This window comes from Fundulus heteroclitus, chromosome 9 (genome assembly GCF_011125445.2).
Source record: "Fundulus heteroclitus isolate FHET01 chromosome 9, MU-UCD_Fhet_4.1, whole genome shotgun sequence".
NCBI lineage: Eukaryota > Metazoa > Chordata > Actinopteri > Cyprinodontiformes > Fundulidae > Fundulus > Fundulus heteroclitus.
This window is the reverse complement of record NC_046369.1, coordinates 8,974,883-8,999,800: the sequence shown is the minus strand read 5'-3', so window position 1 is coordinate 8,999,800 and position 24,918 is coordinate 8,974,883. Positions and strand designations below refer to the sequence as shown.

General features: G+C 40.7%; 1 protein-coding gene across 3 annotated transcripts in view; it reads right to left on the bottom strand.

Moving 5' to 3' along the window:
* The window catches only part of dennd1b (DENN/MADD domain containing 1B), a 160,689-nt gene extending 140,987 nt beyond the window's left edge, over positions 1-19,702 (bottom strand). For 2 of the 3 annotated variants that reach the window (XM_012853610.3, XM_036140968.1), the window contains exons 1-2: positions 19,363-19,701; positions 17,647-17,711 (exon numbers count right to left, since the gene is read on the bottom strand). In XM_012853610.3, the coding sequence (XP_012709064.2) occupies positions 17,647-17,711; positions 19,363-19,379 (82 nt within the window). In that variant the 5' untranslated portion in view covers positions 19,380-19,701. Of the gene's footprint in view, positions 1-17,646; positions 17,712-19,362 lie in introns of all 3 variants that reach the window. The other variant, XM_036140967.1, reaches the window with a different exon arrangement.
* Positions 19,703-24,918: the final 5,216 nt, after the last annotated feature.

Here is a 24,918-nt window from a genome sequence, read left to right as displayed (position 1 = left end):
TTCCAGAAAAACTTTCCAATTCCTGCACTTAAGGAAAAGTTGCCCCTCCATCTTCCCGCCTTGAGCGCTGTACATACTCATGCAAGCACACATATGGGAAAATAACTAGAAACTCTGTGCCGGATCCTTCTCAGTTCTAAAATTTCAGACATTGACCATCCAGGACAACATTAAATCATCCCTCTGGTATTTTCTTTCCTCCCACCCTTAATAATTTTGTGACTCTTTAGCAGGAAGAATGCTGAATGTTTAATTACTTTCTTAAGGTGATGGGTAAAACAAAAAACTAATTTGTTTTAAATCAGAGGTAAAGAGATCCACACAGAGCGGCTGGACTTCAAAATCTGCCTTGTGGCTCCTTTAAATTATGTTCACCAGTAATGCCATTCTGATATAAAAATGTACTCTTCAGAGGTTAAAGCATCACTGCACTATTGCAAAATTAAACAGTCTCCCTCCGTGTTTTGGAATCCGATAGCAGAACCACTTTGGACCAGCAGACTGAGAAGTCATGGAGTTACAGACAAGACCACATTCACCCCTGCAAATTAAATCCTGCATCAGAGAAACAAAAATATGTTTGATCAGGTAAGCGTCATATCTGCTTTATTTAGTTGTAACCTGTACAGCAGTCTGGATCAGCGACAAAACCGACCCAGTCTCAAATCAAGCTATACTTGGGTATAGCTTAATTAAAAACTTATATGGTGCTGCTTTGATAGTTGTTGTTTTTTTTATATAAATTTCCTTTCATACAATTGTAGAATTTCATATCATGAGCTACATCAGTTTTTGATGCAACAATTGTTTAATCTAGACTCTAGATCAACATTTATATGGGTGAATTTTTGCATGAGCCAAATATATTGACAGTAGCCATGTTTCCATCCAACTGTAATGCGAAATTTGAGCGAAATTTTAAAATGTCGCAAAAAAGAAAACGTGAATTAGACATATGTCAATCTACTTGTTGGAGCCAATTAGCCAGGGTACACAAAGCGTAATTTCACCAGAAGTTGACGTTACACATGGCTGTAATAAACAGGATGTAGAGGTTGCAAACTAGAACAAACCAAACCTCTTAAAACGAAAAAAAAAAAAAAGAGAGAGGTTTTCAGGAATGCGTTGCTATCGGGCAACTTCTAATGGTTCTATCATGTCAACTAGTATTGGCGATGTTGCTTGCAGTCCAGAGATGTTGAGAAAGAAACGCAATTCTTTGCATGTTATGGGAATATGACGGCGACAGCGGGAGCAGCGGATCAGTCAGGTGAGGTAAACATTAGCTTTGTTGGAACTTATTTAGAAAAATGTGTTTTCATCTCCCATTCTGCCCATTAACTCTTTTTAACCATCTCAGGCAAAAGTTTCCATCAACTTTTTCTAATGCGATACTTGAAAATGTGCATTAAAAAGCTGTTATGAAAACACGGCTTGTTTCTTTTTGCTGTTAAACACTTGCCCACCCACCCCCCTCCCCCCGGAGATCTCTAGCCTGCCCTGTAAGGCAAGGCAAATTTATTTGTATAGCACAATTCAGTACAGAGACAATGAACAGTGCTTTACATGATTAAAATATAGGAAAATAAAACAGAATAAAAGCAAGCAGGAATAAAATGTAAAAACAAAAATGGAACATTAAAAACAGTTGGACTAAAAAAGTTGAACTAGTGATGTTTCAGTAGAACAGTTTAACTAGAACAGTCGAAGACAGTTCTAAACAGATGTGTTTTTAATCTTGATTTAAAAGAACTCAGGCTTTCTGAACCTTTACAGTTTTCTGGAAGTTTGTTCCAGATAAGTGGAGCATAGGAACTAAATGCTGCTTCTCCATGTTTGGTTCTGGTTCTAGATATGCAGAGTAGGCTGGAGCCAGAAGACCTTAGTGGTCTGGAGGGTTGATGCCCTGATAACAAGTCTGTGATGTATTTAGGTGCTAAGCCATTTAGGGATTTATAGACTAACAGAAGTATTTTAAAGTCTATTCTGTGAGATACAGGGAGCCAGTGGAAGAACTTTAGAACCGGGGTGATGTTCTCTACTTTCTTAGTCTTAGTGAGGACGCGGGCAGCAGCGTTCTGGATCAGCTGCAGCTGTCTGATCCACTTTTTTTGCAGACCTGTGAAAACACTGTTGCAGTAATCAATTCGACTAAAAATAAACGCATGGATTAGTATTTCCAGATCATGCTGAGACATCAGTCCTTTAACCCTGGAAATGAGGGGGTTAAGCTCCCCCAGGCTGGGAGTCACTGTCCAAAGAAGCAACGAAGCTGCTCAGGACAGCAATTTGTTAATTCCAGCAAGCAAGCAGTACAATTTGGAAATTTAATATTTTACAGTAAGAAAATTAACATTTTAGGAATCATGGTCTCTCTAAATGCAAACAAAATACATATTCATTGGGAGTAGGAAACAAAGATTAAATGTAGTAATTTTCAATAAATCTGAATATCATTGAAAAGTTCATTTATCTCAGTACATCAATTCACACAGTGAAACACATTATACAGACTACACACATAATTATGTTTTCAAGCCCTTCTTTCTGTTAATTATAATGATTTTCCAATTACTGCTAATAAAACGCAATATTTTTTATTTGAATGTTACATCAGACAAATAAAAAAAAGACTGAGAATGAACTCAGTCTTATGTGTCAACACTTTTTCTACATTTACTTTAAGACTTAATACAATTAAAAACAATATATAACAGAAGATGTAAGGGAAAAAAATGTCCAGTGGAAACATTAACTACTACTGGAAGATAAGGGATGCATAAATGTGTCTTTATGCAGATAGGAAAAGACTGATTTAGATGATTTGCAACGATAAAAGGTCTGGACACTTTGAGGCATCCAGATTGACCTATTTTGTTTCTGTCCTAAAAAAGTAGGCCAGAATCCAAATTAGGGGCCAGTAGGGGTACCACATGCATGTAAACGCCTTCGTCTTTACAGTAATTGTGTGGTGTTAGGCAAACTAGGAGCAGCCTTGAGTGGCGAGACGTAGCCTGAGGGCGTAGCTGTTGACATGTAAATATCCAGAAGGGAAGCTGAAATGACAGCGCAGACAGTAGGCTTTTACTCTTAGCTGTGCTCCGCTTCGGCCTTGACCACAAAATTAAGGTTTAAATGACAAGAGAAGTCTAGTTGCCCACATACCAGCCCTTGTATCATGTCAATAAAGAGGCTGATTTTCTTAATGGGCGGGGAAAACACATTTTCATCTTGTGTCATTCATCTATCATAGTATTAAAGTGGCACCTGCCCAACGAGGCCAGAATGTAAGCTGGAACTTGTTCTTAAACATAATCCTGCTATTTCCACCCATACATAAAAGCTAAAAAAAAAAAAAAAAAAAAGAGTGATATAGTTGGTAACCTAATTGAAAAGCTTAAAAGTACTTTAAAAGCTAGCAACCATTTTCCTACAAATGAGACAGGCAAGATTAAATTCATTAAATGTATTGAAATAGCAGCAACTCAAAACAAATGTCATCTAAAAGCACTTTACAAGCCAAACACACTGAATTTAAATATAAAAATATACTGTCAATTCAATCTAATGAAAAGATACAAAGGATTATTAAATTTAACAAAACCAAAATTTTAGACAGATGGTGGCTCTATGAGTAAGTCTGGTTATGGTAAATCCTATGAATAGAACAGTTATCTACTGATGATGACTAGGGCTGGGTGATTTAATAAAAATGTGATGTATTGCTAAACATGTGATGTCTAAAATGACAATAACATGACTGTTAGGGTGTCAGATATTGGATTAAAAGACTTGTTGTCCCATAAACAAAATAATAGCACTGGATCAGGGCGTGGTGGTAAGGTAAAGAAACAAACAGGACTACTAGCCAAAAGTAATCCTGGACTAGACATACTAACTTGCCTCTATTAAAACTGCTCTGGTGTTACAGAAAGTACAGTTCTTCCATCTAATCTGATGAAAGGATGATGAACTTTCTTATTGCCGCCTTCATCAAAGGTTGAGTGGTTGCACAGCCACGTTAAACAGCTTGACTCCTATTTGTGTGCAAGTCATAACACCATCTGATGTGTTGCTTTGTGGCACTAAGAAGTGAAAACGGGTGATATATTTTAGAGCAGGGGTCACCAGCATGGTGCCCACAGGCAGCCCCTAAAGACCATGTGTGGTGGCCTGGTCAAAGAAATAGCACAATCCTCCAGTGAGCTGCATCTAAAATCTTATTTTATTCAGTTGCTCTTCCTTTTTAATCAGTTGTATTTACATAGATTGAAAATGACAAGAGCATTAAAAACATGTTTGTATTACAAAAAGTTTTGGTGAGCTCTAATAATTCTAGTTCAAAAGGTCAGTACAGGTAGCTCTTCGTATCACACAGTACCAATGAAGTAGCTCTCAGTTTTAAAAAAAAAAATAGCTGCTCCCTGTTTTAGAGCATGAAATGTAACGTTCTAAGTAAGAAACATGAATAAATCCATATAGGCCTTTCCATAAAGCAGATCCGTAATTTTAAATGAGACAAAGAGCTTTTTGAGTAACGGCCATTAAAACATTAAAGCCCTACCAAATGTGGATAATCATTTGGCATCTGTACCAGCACCATCCCAGAACGGACGGTTTCCTTAATACAAAAGCCCTTTTCATCTTGAATACGTCGAATGAGAGGCTGCTTATTGGTGACACAGAAAAAGGACATATTGAACACTTCTGCAACAAAGATCATCTATGTAGGAAACCTAGGCAGAAAACACTGGTAGGGAGGATGCATTCTCTTCACAGCTGCTGCACAGGATTTATTAAGCAATCTTGAAGAAAAGTGAAGCGAAATCTGAAGCATGAGAACTCACAGGTAACGTAGCGGTCAGGACTGGTGGCTCAACCAGGGAGCAGACAGTCAGAGAAAAAGGAAGTGCTGCCTTCAATGTGAATCAGAGTAACAATGTTGGTGAGAACCAGCCCAGAATTTGCAACATCAAACATGATTCTTGTCAAAATGTTTGTGTTTTAGATCTAGATTTATCTCTTAGGTAAATTACATATAGCTCGGGATCATCACATAATACCTAAATCCCCCCATAGGGAGCTGGTTTGTTAAGTCGCACAGCTCCCAACTGGAGAAAACACCAAAGAAAACTTGAGCTCCATGCTTTACTTTAACTACTGTATTTATAAGGCGCACAGGATTATAAAGCGTATTAAATATTCTTCCCAAGTGTGTAATATCACTCCGCCCCTCCGCGTACACACATACTACCTGAGAGGGAGAGCTATCCGTCTATGTTGGGAGGACAGAGTAGTTGGACTACAATGCCCTGTTTCTAACAGAAGGCCAAAATAAACTTCACTTTTATATTGAATTAACTTACTTGGGTTATTGCTGCTAGCATATACTCCAGACGTGGGCTGCCGTGAATGCGCTTCTAGTTTAGACATTACAGTCAGGCAGTCTTGTAGACACAGTGTACCGTAATGCTCCAAATATTCATTGAGCGGAGCGGCTTCGTTGCTTGCAGAAGTCGTACTTACACATTTTAATGCATGCATTAATATGCATGCATTACAATGCACTATCAATTTTTGAGAGAATATAACGATTTTAAGCACGCCTTATAGTCTAAGAAATACTGTAAGTATGTAAATCACAAGCTGTGTCATGATTTGATGTTATTATCAATTTGTTTGAATGACAAAACCATGTTTGCCAATATAACAAAGTCTTTTACGATTTCTAGTCATGCGATCAATATGATGCGATATTTATCTGGCCATCTAACACTAATATTGATATAAACTAACAAACAAATATGATTTGACAATTTAATTTCTACGCTCTTACAGGTATTTAAATAAAAAATTATTTAAAAATAATAAATCACCTGTTCACTATGGTCTTGTGCCTGAATTTCAAAATAAAGGTGTACCGTAAAACCCATGATAATGATCGATATTTTTATTTTGCATCGATGTAATTAAACCGTTAATCATTTAATCGATCAGTGTGGAACAACATATTGTTAAACCCCCAACTATAACTACTGTTGTCTTGGATGGACACTGTGTAATGCATGGACTCTGCCGTTCAGTCAACCAAATGTAACAATCACTCTTCTGCAATCATGTGCTGCATTCTTGTCAACATTGTGTTTGCTTTTTTTCTCTTTAAACATCAATTATTGTTTTCAGACAAGGACAAAATTACAAAAAAGGAAATTAAAATCAATGGGGCAATAGCATATTCAGTCAAACCCCATCATCATAAAAGCTTTTCTATGACCGTCATAAGAGCCAAAAAAAAAAAAAAAAAATTATTCTCCTGAAATCCAATTTACCAGACTAGCACAGATTATCATCACCAAAGCTATATTAAAGCAGAGGCTGAGCTAATCCTGTTCGTTTGTGGGCTAAACTAGGCCACATTGGTATTACATACATAAGTACCAGCCAATTATTGTGCTTTGACTCAGAAAATCAGGTTTTACGTGGTAGCTGGAGTACAGCAGTTTACATGTGTACCATCTGCTGTGCAAAGCATATGGCATATACTTAATCATCTCTCCCATTCTGACAGGACTCCTATGAATAAAAAAAAAAACAATAATGAGACAACTCTTTTTTAAGAATTTAAGTGTCATGAAGACAGACATGTTTGTGGGCTCATAAAAATGCCCATCATAAAAATGCCCATCATAAAAAAAAAAAAAACACAGAAAACTGCCGCAGATTTTTAGAGCTCAAATTCAACAGTGATCACAGGGGGAATAAATTCAGCTGGCAAGCCGTAAAATTGCACACCACATGCAGAAAATGCACAAACAAAACAAACAAGCCACCAAGAAGACTGCTGCGAGGCTGCGAGTGGGATAATGTGATGAAACTCTTCTGCATTCATCAAAATCATCTCGTTTTAAATTATTGATCGGGTTCCTACTTTTCCCCACTTTTTCGCCGTGAAAAGGGGAAGTCTAAAAATAGCCTGCTAGTGTCAGTCCCTAGAAGTCTTTCCATGATCCCCCCCCCCCCCACCCCCCAGTCTGGCAGCATTAGTGAATTCAGATGAGCCTCCTGCAGTTCTCTGAGCTTCTGTGTCTCCATCTTATAGATGCAGTCACACGCAGCCCTACAGACAACACAAAGCCTACACTTCTACACTGTACAGTTCCCCTGTGTCAGCGAGGTTTATCCATTACCGCCAGTTGAGAATTTACCTGTTTTGTTTCTCCATTTCTTTCATTCTCTGTCCAACTTTTCCACAAAACAACCTAGAAGTCCACTTGGACCCATAAAGAAATGTGTTTATACTGTAAATATTAGGGCTGTGCATAAAAATCGATATAAAGATTAATATCGATATTTTTAAAAACTATTTAATATCGATATTCTGGCTTTCAATATCGATATACCTCCCAACCTCTAGGGGGCGTTATTACAGCGCAACCATTACAGTTCACAGCGAAGGAGAGCGAGTGAGACGAATTTGTGGAACGGCCGACAGGATTTTAGAAGCTCCTTTGTCCCTAAAATCAGATGTTTGGGCACATTTTTGGTTTCTGTGACACGTTAAATGCATTGAAGCAAATGCACTTTATTTTCCTGTTAATATGTCTGTGATCAATAAATAGAACATAAACATAATATTTGGTGATTGAATCACTGAGCATTAATTCAAAGTAATAAATATCGATATTGGAATCAAATCAAGCTGAGCTATGTATCGAGAATCGTATCGTATCGTGAGCTGTGTATCGAGAATCGTATCGAATCGGCTCATCCTAGATGATACCCAGCCCTAGTAAATATCATCCGTCTGCAAAAGTGTAGTGAAATCACACAAGAAAGAATGAAATCGTTTCCTCTTGACACCTTCCTTGTCAAGTCTTTGTTTCTGAGTCATTACAAATAATTAGAAGGTTAGAGAGGTTTACAAGGCGTCGCTCTATAACCAGCAGTGTGATCACTAAGGAAGAAACGAGACACATGGCTGATAGATAAAAAGCCCCTGCAGTTTCAGAACAGGCGCTGAAAAGCTGTAGTAGTCCATTTCTCCACCCTATTGCAAACGGAGAAAACTAAATACGAGATATTGTTCACTGACAAATATCCCTACAAACAGGAGAACTCCAGTGTAATGTTTATATGTTATTATGTGAAGCCGGGAGCTGCGCTATGAATGTGATGGCGACTCAGTGGAGACTGAAAGTTAAAACATGAAACGAGAGCATTTCCTCAAGTTTGTCGTCTGCGTATCAACACCAAAAACACAGCATCCTCCACACGTCTGGTCCCTCCCCGCTAAACATTTTTAAAAAGCTTTACATGTTTATAAAAAATGTATCAGCATCGGTTTTGTGCCAGAGGCCACCAGAATATTTAAAATGTCCTGATATGTCAAAGAGACCGTGCACTCCCAATGAAGTTCCCAGGAAGAGAAATGGGCCCACAGCATCACGGGTCCTCCATCATGTTTAACAGCCGCCATTAATATTTTCATCTCTCCTTTTATGCTGCACCAGCAGGAGTGTTTGTTGATGCGGTTCCGGTTCGCCTATCAGTGTGGTTTAGCAAAGCTCACGTTTGTTTGTGATGCGGGACAATACGGGCTTTTTCCTGGTTTGCCTACAAAGCAGCGACTTTGCAAAGCATCTGATGATTGTTATGTAAACTTTTTGACCTGTGGGTCCTCGTCCACCCTTGGAACTACAGTACCAGCAGTTTAAAAGTTTGAATCATTACCCTGACTGTAGATATGATAAGTTTAGGTGAGTGGTTATTTTCTGTAATAACTGAGCTGGTTACGGAGTTCTTAAATAGCATGATCTGTTGTATTTCCAAATTTAGAGAGTGGTTAAAAACTTTCAGCTTCTGTGTCACAACATATTCATATCCAAAGGAAACAGGAAGTCATTTATCAATCAAGGGGTCGTTTGACAGACAGATAAGCTTAAAAAAAGGCTCTAGCCTGCAGAGTACATAATGTACATAATGCAAACTTGGTAGAGTATTGAATCAGGAGAGGGAAATGCAAATGCAGACCTTACTTTTCAGATTTTCATTTTTGTTATTTAAAAAAAAAATGCCATGGATAATTTTCCTTTCAAATAATGATTCTTAACTATGTTTGTTTGCCTGTCACATAGAAATTCTAATGAAAATGCATTGAAGTTTGTGGTTGTAAAACGGTCAAAGGTTCAAGAGGTGTAAATAACTTTTGCAAGGCACCGTATGACTACTGTGTGAAAGGAACATCCAAATACAGCCGAAAGGAAGACGCACGACTCCAAAGCATTTAGACAAAACCATCCACCGACTTCAGCAGTAACAGCAGATGAACAAAGTATTGAAAAAAATAAAATAAATAAAACTTTAGACTACTTTATTGATTGACGATAACCCTGCATTGGTTAGGGGGTTTCTCAAAGTCTACTTACTACCAAGCCATAGCGGGGAAGTGAAGAAACTTCCTCAATTGTGTTCAGAGGAAACTGATTAAAAATAGCAGCAGATAATTTCAGGCCCTGTGTTAAATAGTCAGTCTAGAAAACGCCTGTGGTTGAGATGGAGGAGAAAGTAGACGATGTTAGAGACGAACAAAGTGCTGCCTCAGGAGCCTAAGAACCAATCAACACCCTTATTGCTGCCATGGCATCCGCAACTTCTCCCAAAGCCCCCCCCCCAAGACTGAGTGTGAGCCCACCATGAACTCAACACAAAACTGGCAACCAGCCATAAGAACCAACAACGGTTGGGTCATACAGAAATGACATTTTGCAAAATGTCATCATGTTTTAAAACGCTTTCTAAAACATGAAGAACATGAAACTTTTACTTAACAAGGGAAAAAAAAAAAACATTGTTGAAAAGGAGAGAGTGTGAAAGCGAGAGGGGAGGAAAAACATGACAGTGCTGCTTGAGGAAGCTATAGCCGAGACGGCAGCAGTTTGATAGCGAAAGTGAGCAGAAGATCTAGGACATTAAGACACAGAGAGGAGAAAAAAAAAATTTACTTTTCAGAATTATGCAGCTCTGACTCGTGCATCCGAAAGACAAATGTAGTCAGTGGCCAGTTTATTAGGTACAGCTTAAACGGCAACTTCATCAATCACAAGGCAACAATGACATCTAGGTGCGCTAAAAAAAAACAAAAAAAAAAACTACTAAAGTTCAAACTGACCATACGATTGGACAAGAAAGGGGATTGTTTGTTAGTCCCAGACGCGCTGACCTAATGGGATTCTCACCTGCAACCTTCTAAAGTTTTTAGCGGATGGTTGGGAACGGAAAATATCCGCTGAGCGGCAGCTGTGACGATGGAAATGCCTCGTTAACGTTGGAGCCCAGAGGCCAAATGGGTAGACTGGTGACAGTGAAGCAAGCAGCAGCTCAAAAAAATAGAAATAAATCATTTGTTACGACCACCGTGGTATGTAGAATACCATGTCTGGACGCAACACATGTTATAACAGCAGAAAGGCCACAGGTGGTGTCGCTTTACTCAACAAAGTAAAGACAATTGACACAGGATCACCTTTACCTGGTCCAATGACTCCCTGTTTTAAAAATCTGTTTAAAAAATTTAACATATAGATCCATCCTGCCTTGCACCGACCGTTCAGGCTTGTACTGGTGGTGTACTGATGTGTGTGTGTGTGTGTGTGGGGGGGTTTCTGCTTGGCCCACTTTGGGCACCTTATTGCCAACACAGCATTATTTACCCTCCACAGCCTACCTGCATAAGCTCCAGACCATGTCCATTACCCATCTTCTACTTGGCTACTTCTAGCAGGTTGAGGCGCCATGACACTATGCTCATATCATCTGAAACCGGTTCCTTAAAGAGGACAATGACCCGGTTGGCCTTCACAGTCACCAAATCTCAACCCAACTGAGCTCCTTTGAGATTTGGAAGAACAAGAAGTTCTTATCGTGGACACGTAGGCAAGAGCTCTACAGCTGTAGGAGGCCATCACTGTTAGTATGGACTAAAACCTCTCAGGAAGCATTCGGACATCTTGTTGAATCAATGACAGAAAGTATTAAGACGGTTCTGAAGGCAAAAATGGGTCCAACCATTTACCAGGTCAGCCGTTCCTAATAAAGTGGCTATAGAGAGAAGGTATGCATGTGATTTACTGTTCCTGCCTTTTAAATATTAACTCTTCTGCTTCAGAGACTAAAAGAGGAAGTACCACTTATGTCATGTAAAGGTAGACGCCCACATTAGATTGTTTTACATCTATAGGTAATGTGAACTCTTGTAGAAACGCAGATCAGCGTAGCTAGTAAGACAAAAGTATGTGGTGCAAAAAGCCAAAAAACACAGATAAGAGCAAGACTAAAAACCAAAACCTGGATTCAGAGTGACCCCAGTGCTAACCTAGCTGCCATCCCAGACTTTTATGTTAATAATAAATCGTCTCCCTAATTGCAGCATAAATGTTGCTGTGAAACTGATATGCTGGTCTATTAAGTTTATTGGTTTGTTAGCGGGAACAATCTGGCTGCAGGGAGCAGGCGAGGACAGGTAGCATCTGTCCCCACCTACTGCCTTGGCAGCATTAGCGTCATCTGCTAGCTTTGGCAGCGTCTTGGAAGCACATCAATATGGCTTTATGTAGCCAGGACCGCTGGTAGCTAGCATGCCAGTCACGCTCTCAGGCAACACTCTGCTCACAGCCTGAGCATCCAGAGCAGTGTGAGCCAACAGAGCCGAGCCGAGCTGAGCGGGGGGGTGGGGGGCTGAACAGGGAGGCCGGGTCTCCACGGACCTGCATGGGGAATAAGGGACAGTGTCTGTCATCTAACCACAGATACGCGGTCAGACGAGCCGGGGCCGAGTCCAGGTACGAACGCCGCCACCACTGCAGTCGCGAGCTTTAAATTCTCACTCTTGTTTTCCTACAGCGACACTGTGGAGGAATGCTGATGCGCAGTGGGAAAAAAATAAAATAAAAATCACTGCTATGTTTTAGAAAAACACCACAAGGAGACTATCCAGAAGAAGAAAAAAAAAATAACAGTTTAAAGTCTTATTTTATCTACTAATAACTCACTGCAAATATCACAATCTAAACTTGAAGGTGGTGGATTACCTACGCTGCTGACGCCGCAACTCCGCCTGCCAGAGAAAAGGAATAAAAAGCTCCCCGTGGGGAATAATGACTGGGAACCGATCCAACACAGTAACATTTCAGACCACAGGCACCGTTGAACCATGAGAGTTCGACACGCTTTTTGCTCCATGATCACAAACTAACGGTTTTCTTCTTTGCCGTTTAGCCCGATGTCTGGATATGAATCAGCAGGTCATCATACATCAGTGACAGCAACTGCTCGTGTCATTTAAAGAAAAGGGATCGCTGGTTGTGGCCGTTACATGAAGTGTTCATACATACTTCAAAGCGTTTAACTGGGAGAGAGGCAAACACAAAGTTAAAAATAAATTGTGAAGTAGAAGGAAAATGATACATGGTTCCCAATTCTTTTTTTTTTTCATATAAGTCTGACATTAGGGTTGTTCCCTTGACTCTGACACACCTTAATAACTTGCCTGAATCAAGTAAATAATTTCCCCTGTGTTAGATTTAATCTACAGCAGCCATTAAGGCCGACTCCAGAGGAGCTGCAGAGATCCAGAGCTCAGGTGGGAAGGATGTGTAGACAGAATAACGATAGATCGTGCCCTCCATAAACCTGGCCTGTGTGTAAAAGGGGCCTGGAGGAATCTACAATAATTCTAATGTTCAGTTTGTTGCACAGGAAAGGACACAGGGAAACATGTGGAGGAGGGTGCACTGAAGATATCAGATCAAGATGAACCTTTTGGCCTACATGCAAGGCGGTGGTGGCTGTGGCAGAACACTAACACACATCACCCTGCGGCACCGTGACGCAGTGGGATGCTTGCCTTGATCCGGGGGAGGAGAGCTGGTCAGAGTTGAAGGCAAGACGATTAGAGCTGAACGCTGGGTTTGTAAAAAGCAGCAAAAAGCATGGAGACTGGGTTAAAGTTTCACCTTCCAGCAGGACAACCGTAACATAAAACTAGTGTACGGTTTTAAAGGTTTTATATCGAGCCATATTCATCTGTTAGATTGGCCCAGTCAAAGTCCAAATCTGGATTTAATTTAGAATCCGTTGCAAGACGTATAAAACCATCTAAGCCGGAGCCATTTTGCAAAGAAGGTGAACGTCCAAAGGTGGTAGACGTTTTGAGGTCTGCATATTTTTGTTACGTCATCGTTTTCATTTCAAATAACGATTCTCTATTGCCCATGCCCTGAGGTTTGTGGTTTTAACACGACAAGACATGCAAAGTTCAAGAGGTGTAAGCAGGTTTCCAGCGCATGATTTCTGTGTGGGAAGATCTCACACGCACCAACGGTAGAGCCGGTCCATTGATAGGTGAAAAACATTTGCCTATAACATTCACATTAGGCTGGTGGTGTAGTTGGTGTTGCTGCCTTGCTGCAAGAAGGTTCCGGGTTCGAACCCACGTTCCATCTGCACACGGCTTGCTTACGAGCAAACAGGGACAGCGTTGCTGTTTAAACTAGCATCGCGTTGTCTAGCATTGTCTAGTTTAAACCATATTTTTAATTGTATACGTTTCCTTTTTTTAATAACACACCTGTTTTTATGCTTGATGTAAAGTAACCTTGAGTGTAAAGAAAAGTGCCTATAAATAAAATGTATTATTATTATTATTATTATTATTATTATTATTATTATTATTATTATTATTATTATTATTATTATTATTATTATTATTATTATCATCATCATTATGCTAATCTGGCTAAGTTACAAATATGCACGTTAGCTTAATTGGTCGATAGGTATGAGTGCGTGTGCATTGTTGTTTGCCTCATGTGTCAACAGACAATGGATGCCTGGATGGATAATGTTTTTTTTTTTTTTTTTTATAAATATTATTACTACAAATATTTTTAGCGTTTGGATTGATTAAATCATCACCATGGTGGCGATCCAATTACTAATGAAAGACAAAGGATAGACAAATATTGGATGGATTAAATGCCACTGAACGACCCAACTCCACGTCAGTCGGGTCTCTTCCTTCATTCTCAATCACAATGACGACTAATTTGTAATATTTCTGACCTTTTGTACCTGTCCCGCACAAATCTGGTTCTGTTTAAAAGCTGCACAGTAGTAACAGCTATTTTTACACAACTCAATATTGTGGTAATAAAGGAACAGCGACATAAACACGAATTAAAATATTATGTTCAGAGAATGGCACCTAACCATATATGGAACGTTTCACCAATGAATTTTCATTACAGGCTTAGAACATAATGCTGTCATTATAATTTGGGTTAATTTTCTTCAAGCGAGCATGCATCAACTTATATGGTTTACATTATATAACAATATATGCATGAGAACCTGTGAAGAAGTCAAACCAAATTCCTGCTTTATTGTTGGTCAAATCTAATCAGTGACCAGTTGAACTGTCGGTATATTAAGGTTTTTATTTTAAAACAAATGATAGCGAGCCTATTTCAAAAGCTACTTCATTTACCGCTTTTGAAATTCAAGTTCTGAAATTCTGCCAATCTGAAAAATATGAAGTGATATGTGATGCATATAGAGATGAATCTAATTTGAGAGTAGCATGTTTAATGTGGAACAGCCTAATGAACTTGTAGGCTCGTTGCAAACCTGTCTGCAGATATGTGGGCGTCATCTGCTCTGTGGCTACAGAAAGGTGCAAAACCCAGAGAACACAGGAAACTCAGGGAAAGGCGTACTGACCCTTCATCTGGGGGCGAGCTATTCTTATCTCACTTTTGTGCAGGTCTTTTTTGAGTTTCGCAATTATATTGTGACCTGACAAGAGCGCAGGAAACTACCGTTTAGTCGGTATCGGCGTCGAATCAGGGCGCTGCACATGGATCTAGTTTCAAACCTGCAGGACCAGGATGTGGTGAGCGTGGCACAAACCCTGACGCGGCATCAGCAAGATAACGCACACGGCAAGCGCTTCTTTCACTCGGAGAGGACGCGTCTGCAGTCCCTTTTCTACCGGGTAAACAAGATCGCTGGGAAGGGAAGTGCAAAAAACGCAGCAAATGCAGCCAGAAGTCTTTCTAAAATTAAAACCCCAGTTCCCTGAACTGTGGGGAGGAGATGTGAAAATCACAAGCATGCTTCCACCACTTCTCCAAATGCCAAGTGCTTCAAATCTTCTACATCACGTTGCTATGACGATTTAATTATAGTCCGTCACGGTCGCCCTACTGTTTGTTTGCTTCTCTGAGGCAGTGGGAAGATAATGTGTGAATATGAAGTGGCACTTTTTGGCAAAATAGAAGATCATGTTTGACTGTAGGAGAAGACGGTGCTAGTGTGTGACTTTGTGGAGGTTTCACAGCATGTCCAGAGCCTGTTGATTATGACTCATAACATTAACCCACTTAGTTTCAAATAAAAGCTCGGTGAAGCTTTGAGACAGAAATACAGGCAAATTTAAAAGGGCAGGGGGGGCTGATGTGTAACATTCAGGTTATTAAGACATTTGGGTACAGTTTTTACACCCAAGAAATATTCACTTCATGAAGACTCCAGTTGAGGTCAAGTCGAGGAACATGAAACTGATCCTGTTTATGGAGAAGTGATTCATTCCTCATTGGAGTAAACGAACCTACTTCTTGTCACAAGCAGTCGGCCACAGCCGTAGGCCCCCTTCCTGAGCGTTAGCTTAACCAGCCGCTTCCTCAACTGGTAAAACTCCAGATCCAGACACTTGCTCTGAGCGGAAAGGGCACTTTGGGCAAAAGCGCTGAGCAGAATCCCTCTCGACTCGCCTTGGAAGTGCGCAAGCGTTGCTCCGCAGCCTTTGCTCTGGGGAAGCGGGCCCGGATATGAGTCTGACCCCGGATCATACGGGGGAGGAAGTCGGTTATTACTGTGCAATCCGCCGGTTTATGAGTTTGGTTTAAAATCCAATATGAGAACTAGATCCAAGGACAACTTTCGGCCTTGCCTAGTCAGCTCAGCGGCTGCACGAGTGAACCGTCCAATAACACCTCTTTAAATTCAGTCCGCCGAGCGGGCAAAATAAGACAGTGGGTGTAACGTGCAGCGAAAATGTTTTCACATGATACTCGGCTTATGAGGGGTGGTGGATATTGATGTGAAATGTGTGTTATTTTAATGTCCATACCCACGAAACGGCAGAGTACAGTGTTCACTCTTCATGGTCGTTTCCCAGAAAAGCTCTGGCCACCTCGGCTGGAATGTTTTTATTAATGCAAACAGCAGAACATTAACGCAGATTCCTGACCCAATAATTGGCTTTTCTGTTGGGTAAGCGTCACAAAAAGCTGGACTTGAACTTTTGGTTAGATATTTGTCGAATAAATAAACAATGTGTGTACTTCGTTAGACTGATAGCAACGTGTTAAAGCTAGCTTATCTGACATTTGAGTTTTTCCAGGTGGACTTGGTGCCGACCTCGTCTTGTCCTTTGGATCCTGACTGGACAAACGCACGCAAAATAACAGAGACTCATAATGACCGTTTCGCATTGTACAAGACCGGCTCAGTCATGCGCTGAAGTTCGGAAGGCAGTTGCTTTCTTGTTTTGAATGATGTGCATTCAGCCAACGCTTACTGAAATGACATGGCACCCTGACTGCAAAGCTGCCCAATTATCCTAATTACAGGCTGGGCGAAAATAATAGATTTTGGAGACTAAGAGGAGAAGAGAAAAAAGGCTCGCAGATAAACATGAACATGTTTACGGCATTACCGTTGGTAACCAATCGATTAACTTTTAGCTTTAAGGAAAAGTGAAAACAATCATTGAAGTCTGAGAGAAACCCAGCCAGAAAGGAGGTGTGTGCTTGTTTCAACAGGCTAAAAGCCAAAAATCACATTTACAGCAAACATGCGCTCTTTCCAGAAATTGCAAACAAGTCATGTTTCATGTTGTTCCTGAACAGCTGATTAAAATATTAAAAAAAAAAAACCAGCAACTATAAATCCTGGCTGTTACGGTTGTGCTAACAGACTTAGCATTGACAGAATCAACATCTTCTGCTCGAGATTATTTATTTTGCTAAATTATCTTCTAACATTTATTTTATATTAAATGCAATAAAAATTGAAGAAAAAAGCAAATCTTCTTTTCAATTCTAACTGCTCATTATAGCATCTTCAAATACAACAAAATGATTAGAACCACCACGATTACAACCACAAAGCCCCCCGACTGCTTTTCTGATTTAAATGACATAAATTAGATTCTGCTGTACATTTTTCTTTTAGATTTCTGTGTAAGTAGCTTGACAATGTGGTATTTTTACCCAGGTTTATCAAATTCCCCTCATTGGCTGTTTTAAATGAAAAGATTATAATATTATTGAAAAGCTTGCAGTCATTAAACTGTGTTTAATGCATTAAATATCAGAGTAAAGAACTCAAACAGTTGCTTAGCTCTTTTTTTGTGCAAATCTAAAACATACGACAATGGTCCCTACTGTGTATCAGTCATTAAAATGCATAACATAATTCAAAGCTAGCGCTATTAATCGAAAGGTTTCTAAAGGTTTAGCACATGCACACACCATGCAGACAACATGCGGGCCAAAAATTGTGAAAGGAAACATAGACATCACTCACCCTCATTTTCAGATGACGGGCACGCCACTTGTAAAACCAGATCGAATGTTCTTTCTGGGTTCTCCCTGAAATGAAAGAAACAAAGTTCAGGAAAAAGAAACGCACAAAAAAAGTAATTCTAACTGTGCATTTAGCATTTTAAAAACAACCGTGGTGCCGTTAAAATGCATCAGGCCACACGTGTACTTCTATTTAGAAATAAAGGGGGTCGGTTCTGTCCTACTTTTCCCAACAGTCAATAGCAGATAATGTCAATACTGGCAGCAGTTCAGTTTTAAAAGCAGAGCTCAGTAAATTAGAATAGGTTTATAACATTTATTTTTAATTATTTCAAGTCACAAAGTGAAACTTGTATGTTATGAAGCTTAATTAAAGTGAAATTTTCCTGGGAATTATTTCAAGTAATGTTGATCATTGGTGCTTACATCTAACTGAAAAGACACTATATTTCTCACAAAATGTATTTTATTTTTTAACAGAAGCCCTTTAATACAAAAATGTTATGATATTGTCTTTACTATCATGGGGCGCACCGCTGCCTTTCCAGTTGTCCAGCAGAAAGGAATTAACGGCAATAAGCTGGAAAGCTGGCTATTTTACTGTGCCGTATCCAAAGATATGAAGGGAAAGTTTAGTGGAAGGAAAACAGCGGTGGGAAAAGTGCGTAAGCAAGACAGTGTGGGGAATTCACAAAGCGTGGAGGGGGCAGTACTGGAACCACCGAGCACAGTACGACCAGGTCCCAGAGTCCAGGAAGAGGTACAGAGAAACCACACAATCCAAGTTGAGGTCCAACGTGAAGCTTACAAGTCATCTGCTGCCTGTTGGTCCAAAAATCAGCGCATTCATCTCCTAGAAAACATTTACTGCACTTAATGCTTCCGTCTGCTGACAAGCTTAACTCTGGTGCAGGTTTGGTTGTTCAGCAGGGCTTGGCACCTGCCCACAGTCCACGTGGTGGTATCACTCTGCCTGGACAGTATCCCCCTGGGTCAATGATCCCGGGGATACTGTCCGGAAGATGAGAGCAATCAGAACCAACTATCGAGCTAAATGAGTCTCCAGCAACACGGGCTTAACATCTCCATGCAACGCCACATTGAAGCAGCAATTCCTGCACAAAAAGGGAATATATCAGCAGGCTGACATATTTTATTGGTCTTATCTGATATTCTAATCTTCAAACAGATTCAATTATTTAAACAAATCACTTTTTTTATTTTATTTTATTTAAATGAATCAAACAAACTCACTTTTCGACCACAGTTTTTTTTTTTTTTTTTTTTTAAGTTACTGAGACGCACTTTGCGCGGCTTCCTCAGACAGAAAACTTCTCTTATTTCGCAACGATCTGCACCGACTCAGCTCGGAGACCTCCCCCCCGCGTTTAAAGACGCCCGCTCCGGCCGCGGGGAGCCGCTAACCGGTGGCCAGCTAGCAGACAGCCACAGACCGGCCCGCCACATGCCGTCTGGGCCAGCTGGCCTGGCCGTTAAACCCACGCCTGCAGACGGCTCCCGTTACGCCGAGCATTCCTCCGCATTCTCCCCCCCGCAGCTCCGACTCACCGCCGCCGCCGCCGTGCCTCCCCGACTCCGCCGCACATTAGCCGTTAGCTTGGCCGTTGGGCGGCCGGAGCGGCGAGGACATGGAGATAATTTAAAGAAATTATTAAAAAAGGGGAAAAAAGAAGAAGAAACGCATGGGGCGTCTTACTTTATCCTGCTGTCCATGGCTTAGTTACAGCATCGCGACAGCTCCGTGCTGTCGGGCGTCTCAGAGGGTATTTCGTCTCCCCTCCACCACGTCCTTCCTCGGACTCTCCAGCGTCTCGTCTCCGCCCGTCCTTATCTGGAAGCGGTCGTCGGAGGCAGCCGCGACCGCATGTTTCAAAGCCGTGGAGAGAAGCGACCGTCCGAGTGGCCTAAATCCTCCAGTTCAAGCTCAGCGACGCCGGGGCTGTTTCCCACAACAAACACCCATCCAGGAAGTGCTGTCAAATAGACCCGGTGACGTCGGCACGTCAGATGAGCACCTTGCTGCCCGCGAGCGTCCCTCTTCCTCCGTGGACGGTGATGATGCGGCAGACCCGGACCACGTGACGCATGCCCCTTATAAACAGGGGCTTCCCTGCGACACCGTAATATTAGTTCAATAACAGCGAAGCTCCCGGGGAGCCTTCCTGCCGTAAAGGAGTGGGGCAGGTGCTGCTCTGTAGAAAATCTGATTCTTCTTCTTTACAGGTTTTTTAAACTCCTTATTTGTCTTTTTTTTATCCTACTACCCTACTTGCACATCTCTTTTTAAATAATAAAATGTATTTGCTATTTTCAAATTGTTCTGTCTGTCTGTCCGTAGTGTCAGAATATTCAATACAAACAATTAAATACTTGAAACAATATAGTTTAAAATCAGCAAGTTAAAAGTACTTGTTTTGTCTTTTGTTTTGTTTTTTGTTTTTCCTTTGTTTTGTCAGTTTTGTTTGTAATTATGCATAATAATGGTATAGTATTTGTTGTTTTTCTAAGCTCCTCAGCATTAAATTAAGCATGCAATATTTCCCTCCATCCATCCTTTCTCTTCACCCCCTTATTTGAGAGTCGGGGGACCCCCTGGACAGGTCGCCAATCCATGCAATATTTTATGAAACAAATTGTTGCATGTCCGAAAACGGTCCAAAGTATGGCACCCAAGCCACATTTTGGACACCTCTAGTCTAAACCTACTTGTCAATGCTGAGTTGCGAGGTGGGGGTGGTAGGAATGGGCCAGTGCCTATCTCCTACAGTCATTGGGTGACAGTCACAGGTGGGTTACACCCTGGACAGATACAGGGCAACACAGAAACACACAGGGCAGGTGAGCGCATGGACAGACAACCATGTGTGCATATCATACCCAGGGGCAATTTACACAGAGCAGTTAAGCTAACAGTCGTGCTTTGGACTGTGGGAGGAAGCCGGAGCACCCGGAGAGAACCCACACAGGCATGGTGACAACATGTAGACTTCACGCAGAAAGACTCCAGGTCGAGATTTAAACCCACAACCTTCTTGCTGCGAGGCTACACACAGTGCCATACATTTACTGGGCAATTTATTAGATATGCCAGTTCAGTTGCTTGTCAGCCCAATTACCAATTCGGTCAATTATAATGTTAGGAGCTCAGTGTATTTCTGTATATAGACATAAAGTGTCCAGATGCAAACTTGTTTGAAGTTCAAATTGATTTAAAACAGTGCTAGACAGGCTATTCTGGGTAGAAACTGCTGATCTAGAGGGATTGTCAGGCCCAACCACTTCTTAGGTTTAAGGAGAATTGTCTATGAAACAGAAAATATCCAGTCTGCAGCTGATAACCACTTACTGTTAAAACTAAAATGAAAACAGTACACCTTTGGGAAGTGGTGGGATGGGAGATTAGCATCATGGATCTGCAGCTGACAAGCCTGCAGCAACTAATGATGGTTCTATCATGAATGAATTAGAATCCCGAAACAATGGCCAATGTTACAAAGGATTAAATCACTTTTAAAGGAATGAGGGTCTGAGCTGGTATGAGTAAGCTGTATATATTAAAATTGCCAGCGAGTGTACTCAATCAGATCAGAACAATATTGTTTTTACAGTTTGCATAATCAATAGCAATGTAATGGTTTTAGACTGTTATGCTTCCAGACATATAGTCCCAAACGTTACAGCGGCCGACTAGCGCTGACAGTACACAAACCACTAAATCCATAAATGATCAAGCCTTAACTTCTAATCTTTGAATTAGTGTAGCATATTTCAAGATTTCTATTTAAACTTTATTCATCTGTTTAACTTAACAGATCCTTACCTAAATTGTCGAAATTATACATTCCTTTTTTGAGACAGCGCACGTAGCTTCAAGAGTATTGTCCAAATTTTATTAATGCAAACATATAATGAAAGTTATACTTTCACATGGAGCTTGTTATGAAATAATTGGAGTCATCCTCTTTGACCAATGTATACTCGTAATTTCTTATATGACCCATACATTTTCTGTACACAGTTAATCCTTGCAGGCAGGCAGCACCAGGGAGGTTCGGGGGACCTTTAAATCTGCTGGATCCTCCTGAAGACCCACCACCACTAATATCATTGCATCGATTTAAAACATGCTCCCTAGTCCCCCGCCTGTGAAAGTCTTCCCTTTTGAAACAGGAAATTATTTTTAAAAAAATTAGTGATACATTTTGAGTTCCGCTACAGCAACATACCCACCACACAACTCCTGAAATTCTGTCATGGCTTTTTGTTTTGGTGTGCCACCACAAGACTATTAGTGGCCCTATCTGGCCACCCCTTACAAAAACCCATGAAATCTCCTTCAGTCAGTGTGTGAGACAAGCAACCATCCACCCACCCACACACACACACACACACACACACACACACACACACACACACACACACACACACACACACACACACACACACACACACACACACACACAGAGGCCTACAGAAAGTTTGGAGCGGCCCATTAACCTGACATGCATGTTTTTGGATGATAGGAAGAAGCCTGAGTAACCAGGAAAAACAACAACACACATACACTGGGAGAAAATGCAAGCTCCACAAATAATCCAGGGCCTTCCTGCTGCTAGGCAACAGTGCTAACAACTGTGTCGATGTCCACCACGATTTGATGCCAACGGTAATGATGTCTCTATTGTCATAATCACAGAACGGAGAGTCTCAAACTTTACAGCTTCCACACAAGTGATGGCTGGTTTTAAAATGCACAAACAGAGGTAATAAGGAATTTTTTTTTTTTTGAATACTTATGGCAGTACTTAGAACGGAGTGTTATTTCTAGACCCGCCCAGTCGGTATGTCACAATAGGCTCCCGAGTCCAAATGTTGGAAACTGCTGATCTAAAACAGCTGTTTGAAACATTGTGATGAAAAGCATCCTCACTGCAGGACCTCCACTCCATTATTTTCATGGTGTATAAAGTATCTGAATAATTATGCCAGGGTCCATGAGACTGCCATTCCAAAATTGCAAAATACCTCAATCCAGAATTTTTTTAAACAATCTACAAAAGAATAATTGTTGAACAAAATATTACTTCATGGTGGTGGCCTGATTTCCTTGCAGTGTAAGAAGCCACTTGTTTGGTAAAGCTTCTGTCCTCCATCTGGACTACCCCTAAAAGAAAAGGTTTAGATTGAGTGCTGTTTTGTGTGTGTTTGTTTGTTTTTTGTTGTTGCAGATATTGCTCTTCTTCTTTACTAAGAATAAAGTAAAACTGATTAATGATAAAATGATTAAGGACACCCAATGACCATTTTGGTCATTAGCTCTCCATTTTACTGGCGGTGGTCAGATGGTCTGGTGGTGCCGATGTACGGCAGCCTCGCCGCTGTCAGTCTGCCCCAGGGCAGCTGTGGCTACTAACATAGCTCACCACCGTCAGGGTGTGAATGACACCCTGACGGGGTGTCAGACTAGTTAAAGTGCTGTACAAGTACGAGCCATTTACAATTTATTTTTAGATAACAGCCTTTATAAAACACTGAATAAATAATGTGGCGTATCAGAAGGAAGTAAATATTAGTAGATTATGTGTTGCCTGACATTGTTGCATCAACCTTAGCTGGAACAAGTGTTTTAAAATGCAAACCAGTGTCATTCAATCTGATATTTATGCGTTGCAAATCTAACACTGACTACAAGGACAACTGTTTTAGTCAATTTAAAGGACTTTGAACAACACTCTCTGTCAAAATTCTTCATGCATTCGTGAGTTTTGGCCTTTTTTTTCATTTTAAAAAACCTTCTTGCCATAATGTCATGTTGCGCGTGTGGCGTTAGCAGCTTACTGCAAGCGTGGGTGTCACCACAGACTGACACACAAGAAAACAGGTTGTTTCTCAAGCAATAGAAACTGGCATTTTTTTTAAAAAAAGTGATGCTCAATGCAAATCCGGACCGAGGCAAGGAAATGAATCCGTTGAACAGTGTTTGCCCCATCAACACCACCGCTGACGTGTCCTTTGGCAAAGCTTTGTGCCCTCAACAGCAGTGGTGCTCAGAGGGAAGCTGATCCAACTGTGGTGCAACAAGGAAGTGTGTCGGACGCTGGCACGCTTCCTTGACTTTCTCCTGCATAATTACAATGTGTCAAGAGAGCGTGGCCCCTAAACAGCAACCATGGTAGACAGCGGGGCTTGATGTTTGCAACAAAAGCAGAAGCAGCTGAGAATAACTCAGTTTGATCTGTTTTTCGATCAACAAACTGTTAACATGCATCAGCACTTTAAATTTGTGCTAAAAAGTTTATTGCAGCACTCCGTTCAACACAGTTCTCCTAAACCAGCTAACTCTCAATTCTCAGTGCAGCTTTTCAAGCCTCCAAACACGGCGTCCATGCAGAGTTACTGCAGTTGACCTTTGAGTTAGAATAAAATATGCTTTGAATGTTGTGAATCATAACCTTGTGCTCATGTGTTCTTTCATTCATTTACCTTAACGGGGCTGTAGCCTTTTTTATCTTGTTTACTTTCTTTGTTTTTTTATTCCTTAAGAACTTCCTTTGTGCCTGTGTTTAGCTGTTCTCATATAGCGCACATCCACTTACAGAGCTAATGGTGCCATTAACTTCATGCACTCTGTCTTAGTTTTTGTCTTATAGAATGTACTATTGATCCACTGCCTTTGTGCTTAGCTGTTTTTTCCCCCTATATTAAGTGAATTACGGAGCAATAACTACCAATGACTTTGTCTACTCTCTGTTTTTCCCATAGAAAGTACTCCGAGGGCAAATATTCCATGTTAAGGTGTGCTTCTCTCAGGCCCAAGCCTTTATGGGGCTGTTGCTGCCAAATGTACTCTTTGTTTTGACTCACAAAAAGCCCTCCTGGCTCAGCATTTTTGTGTTTAACTATCTCTCTGCCAGGACAAAGTTGTGCATGTTGGTATTGCCGCCATTTACCCTCTTTTTGTTTCTGTCTTCTTCTATTGACAGTATCCCTGACCCAATTTTTTTATTCTTTTTATTTGACTACATCCATTTAAATAGCTATCAGTGGCATTAATTATCTATTTGTTTCTTTGCCTACAGAAAGTACTCCTGACCCTGTGGTTCATGCATTTAGTTCAGCTTTTGCCAGAGGAAGCTATTTCTAGTGCTGCTGGTGCCATTAATTTTGTTTGCTTGTTTTTTTCTTCCATAGAAAGTATTCTTGGCCCAGTGCTGCTGTATTCAGCTGTGTTTTTTTAAAGGATGAAGCCGTT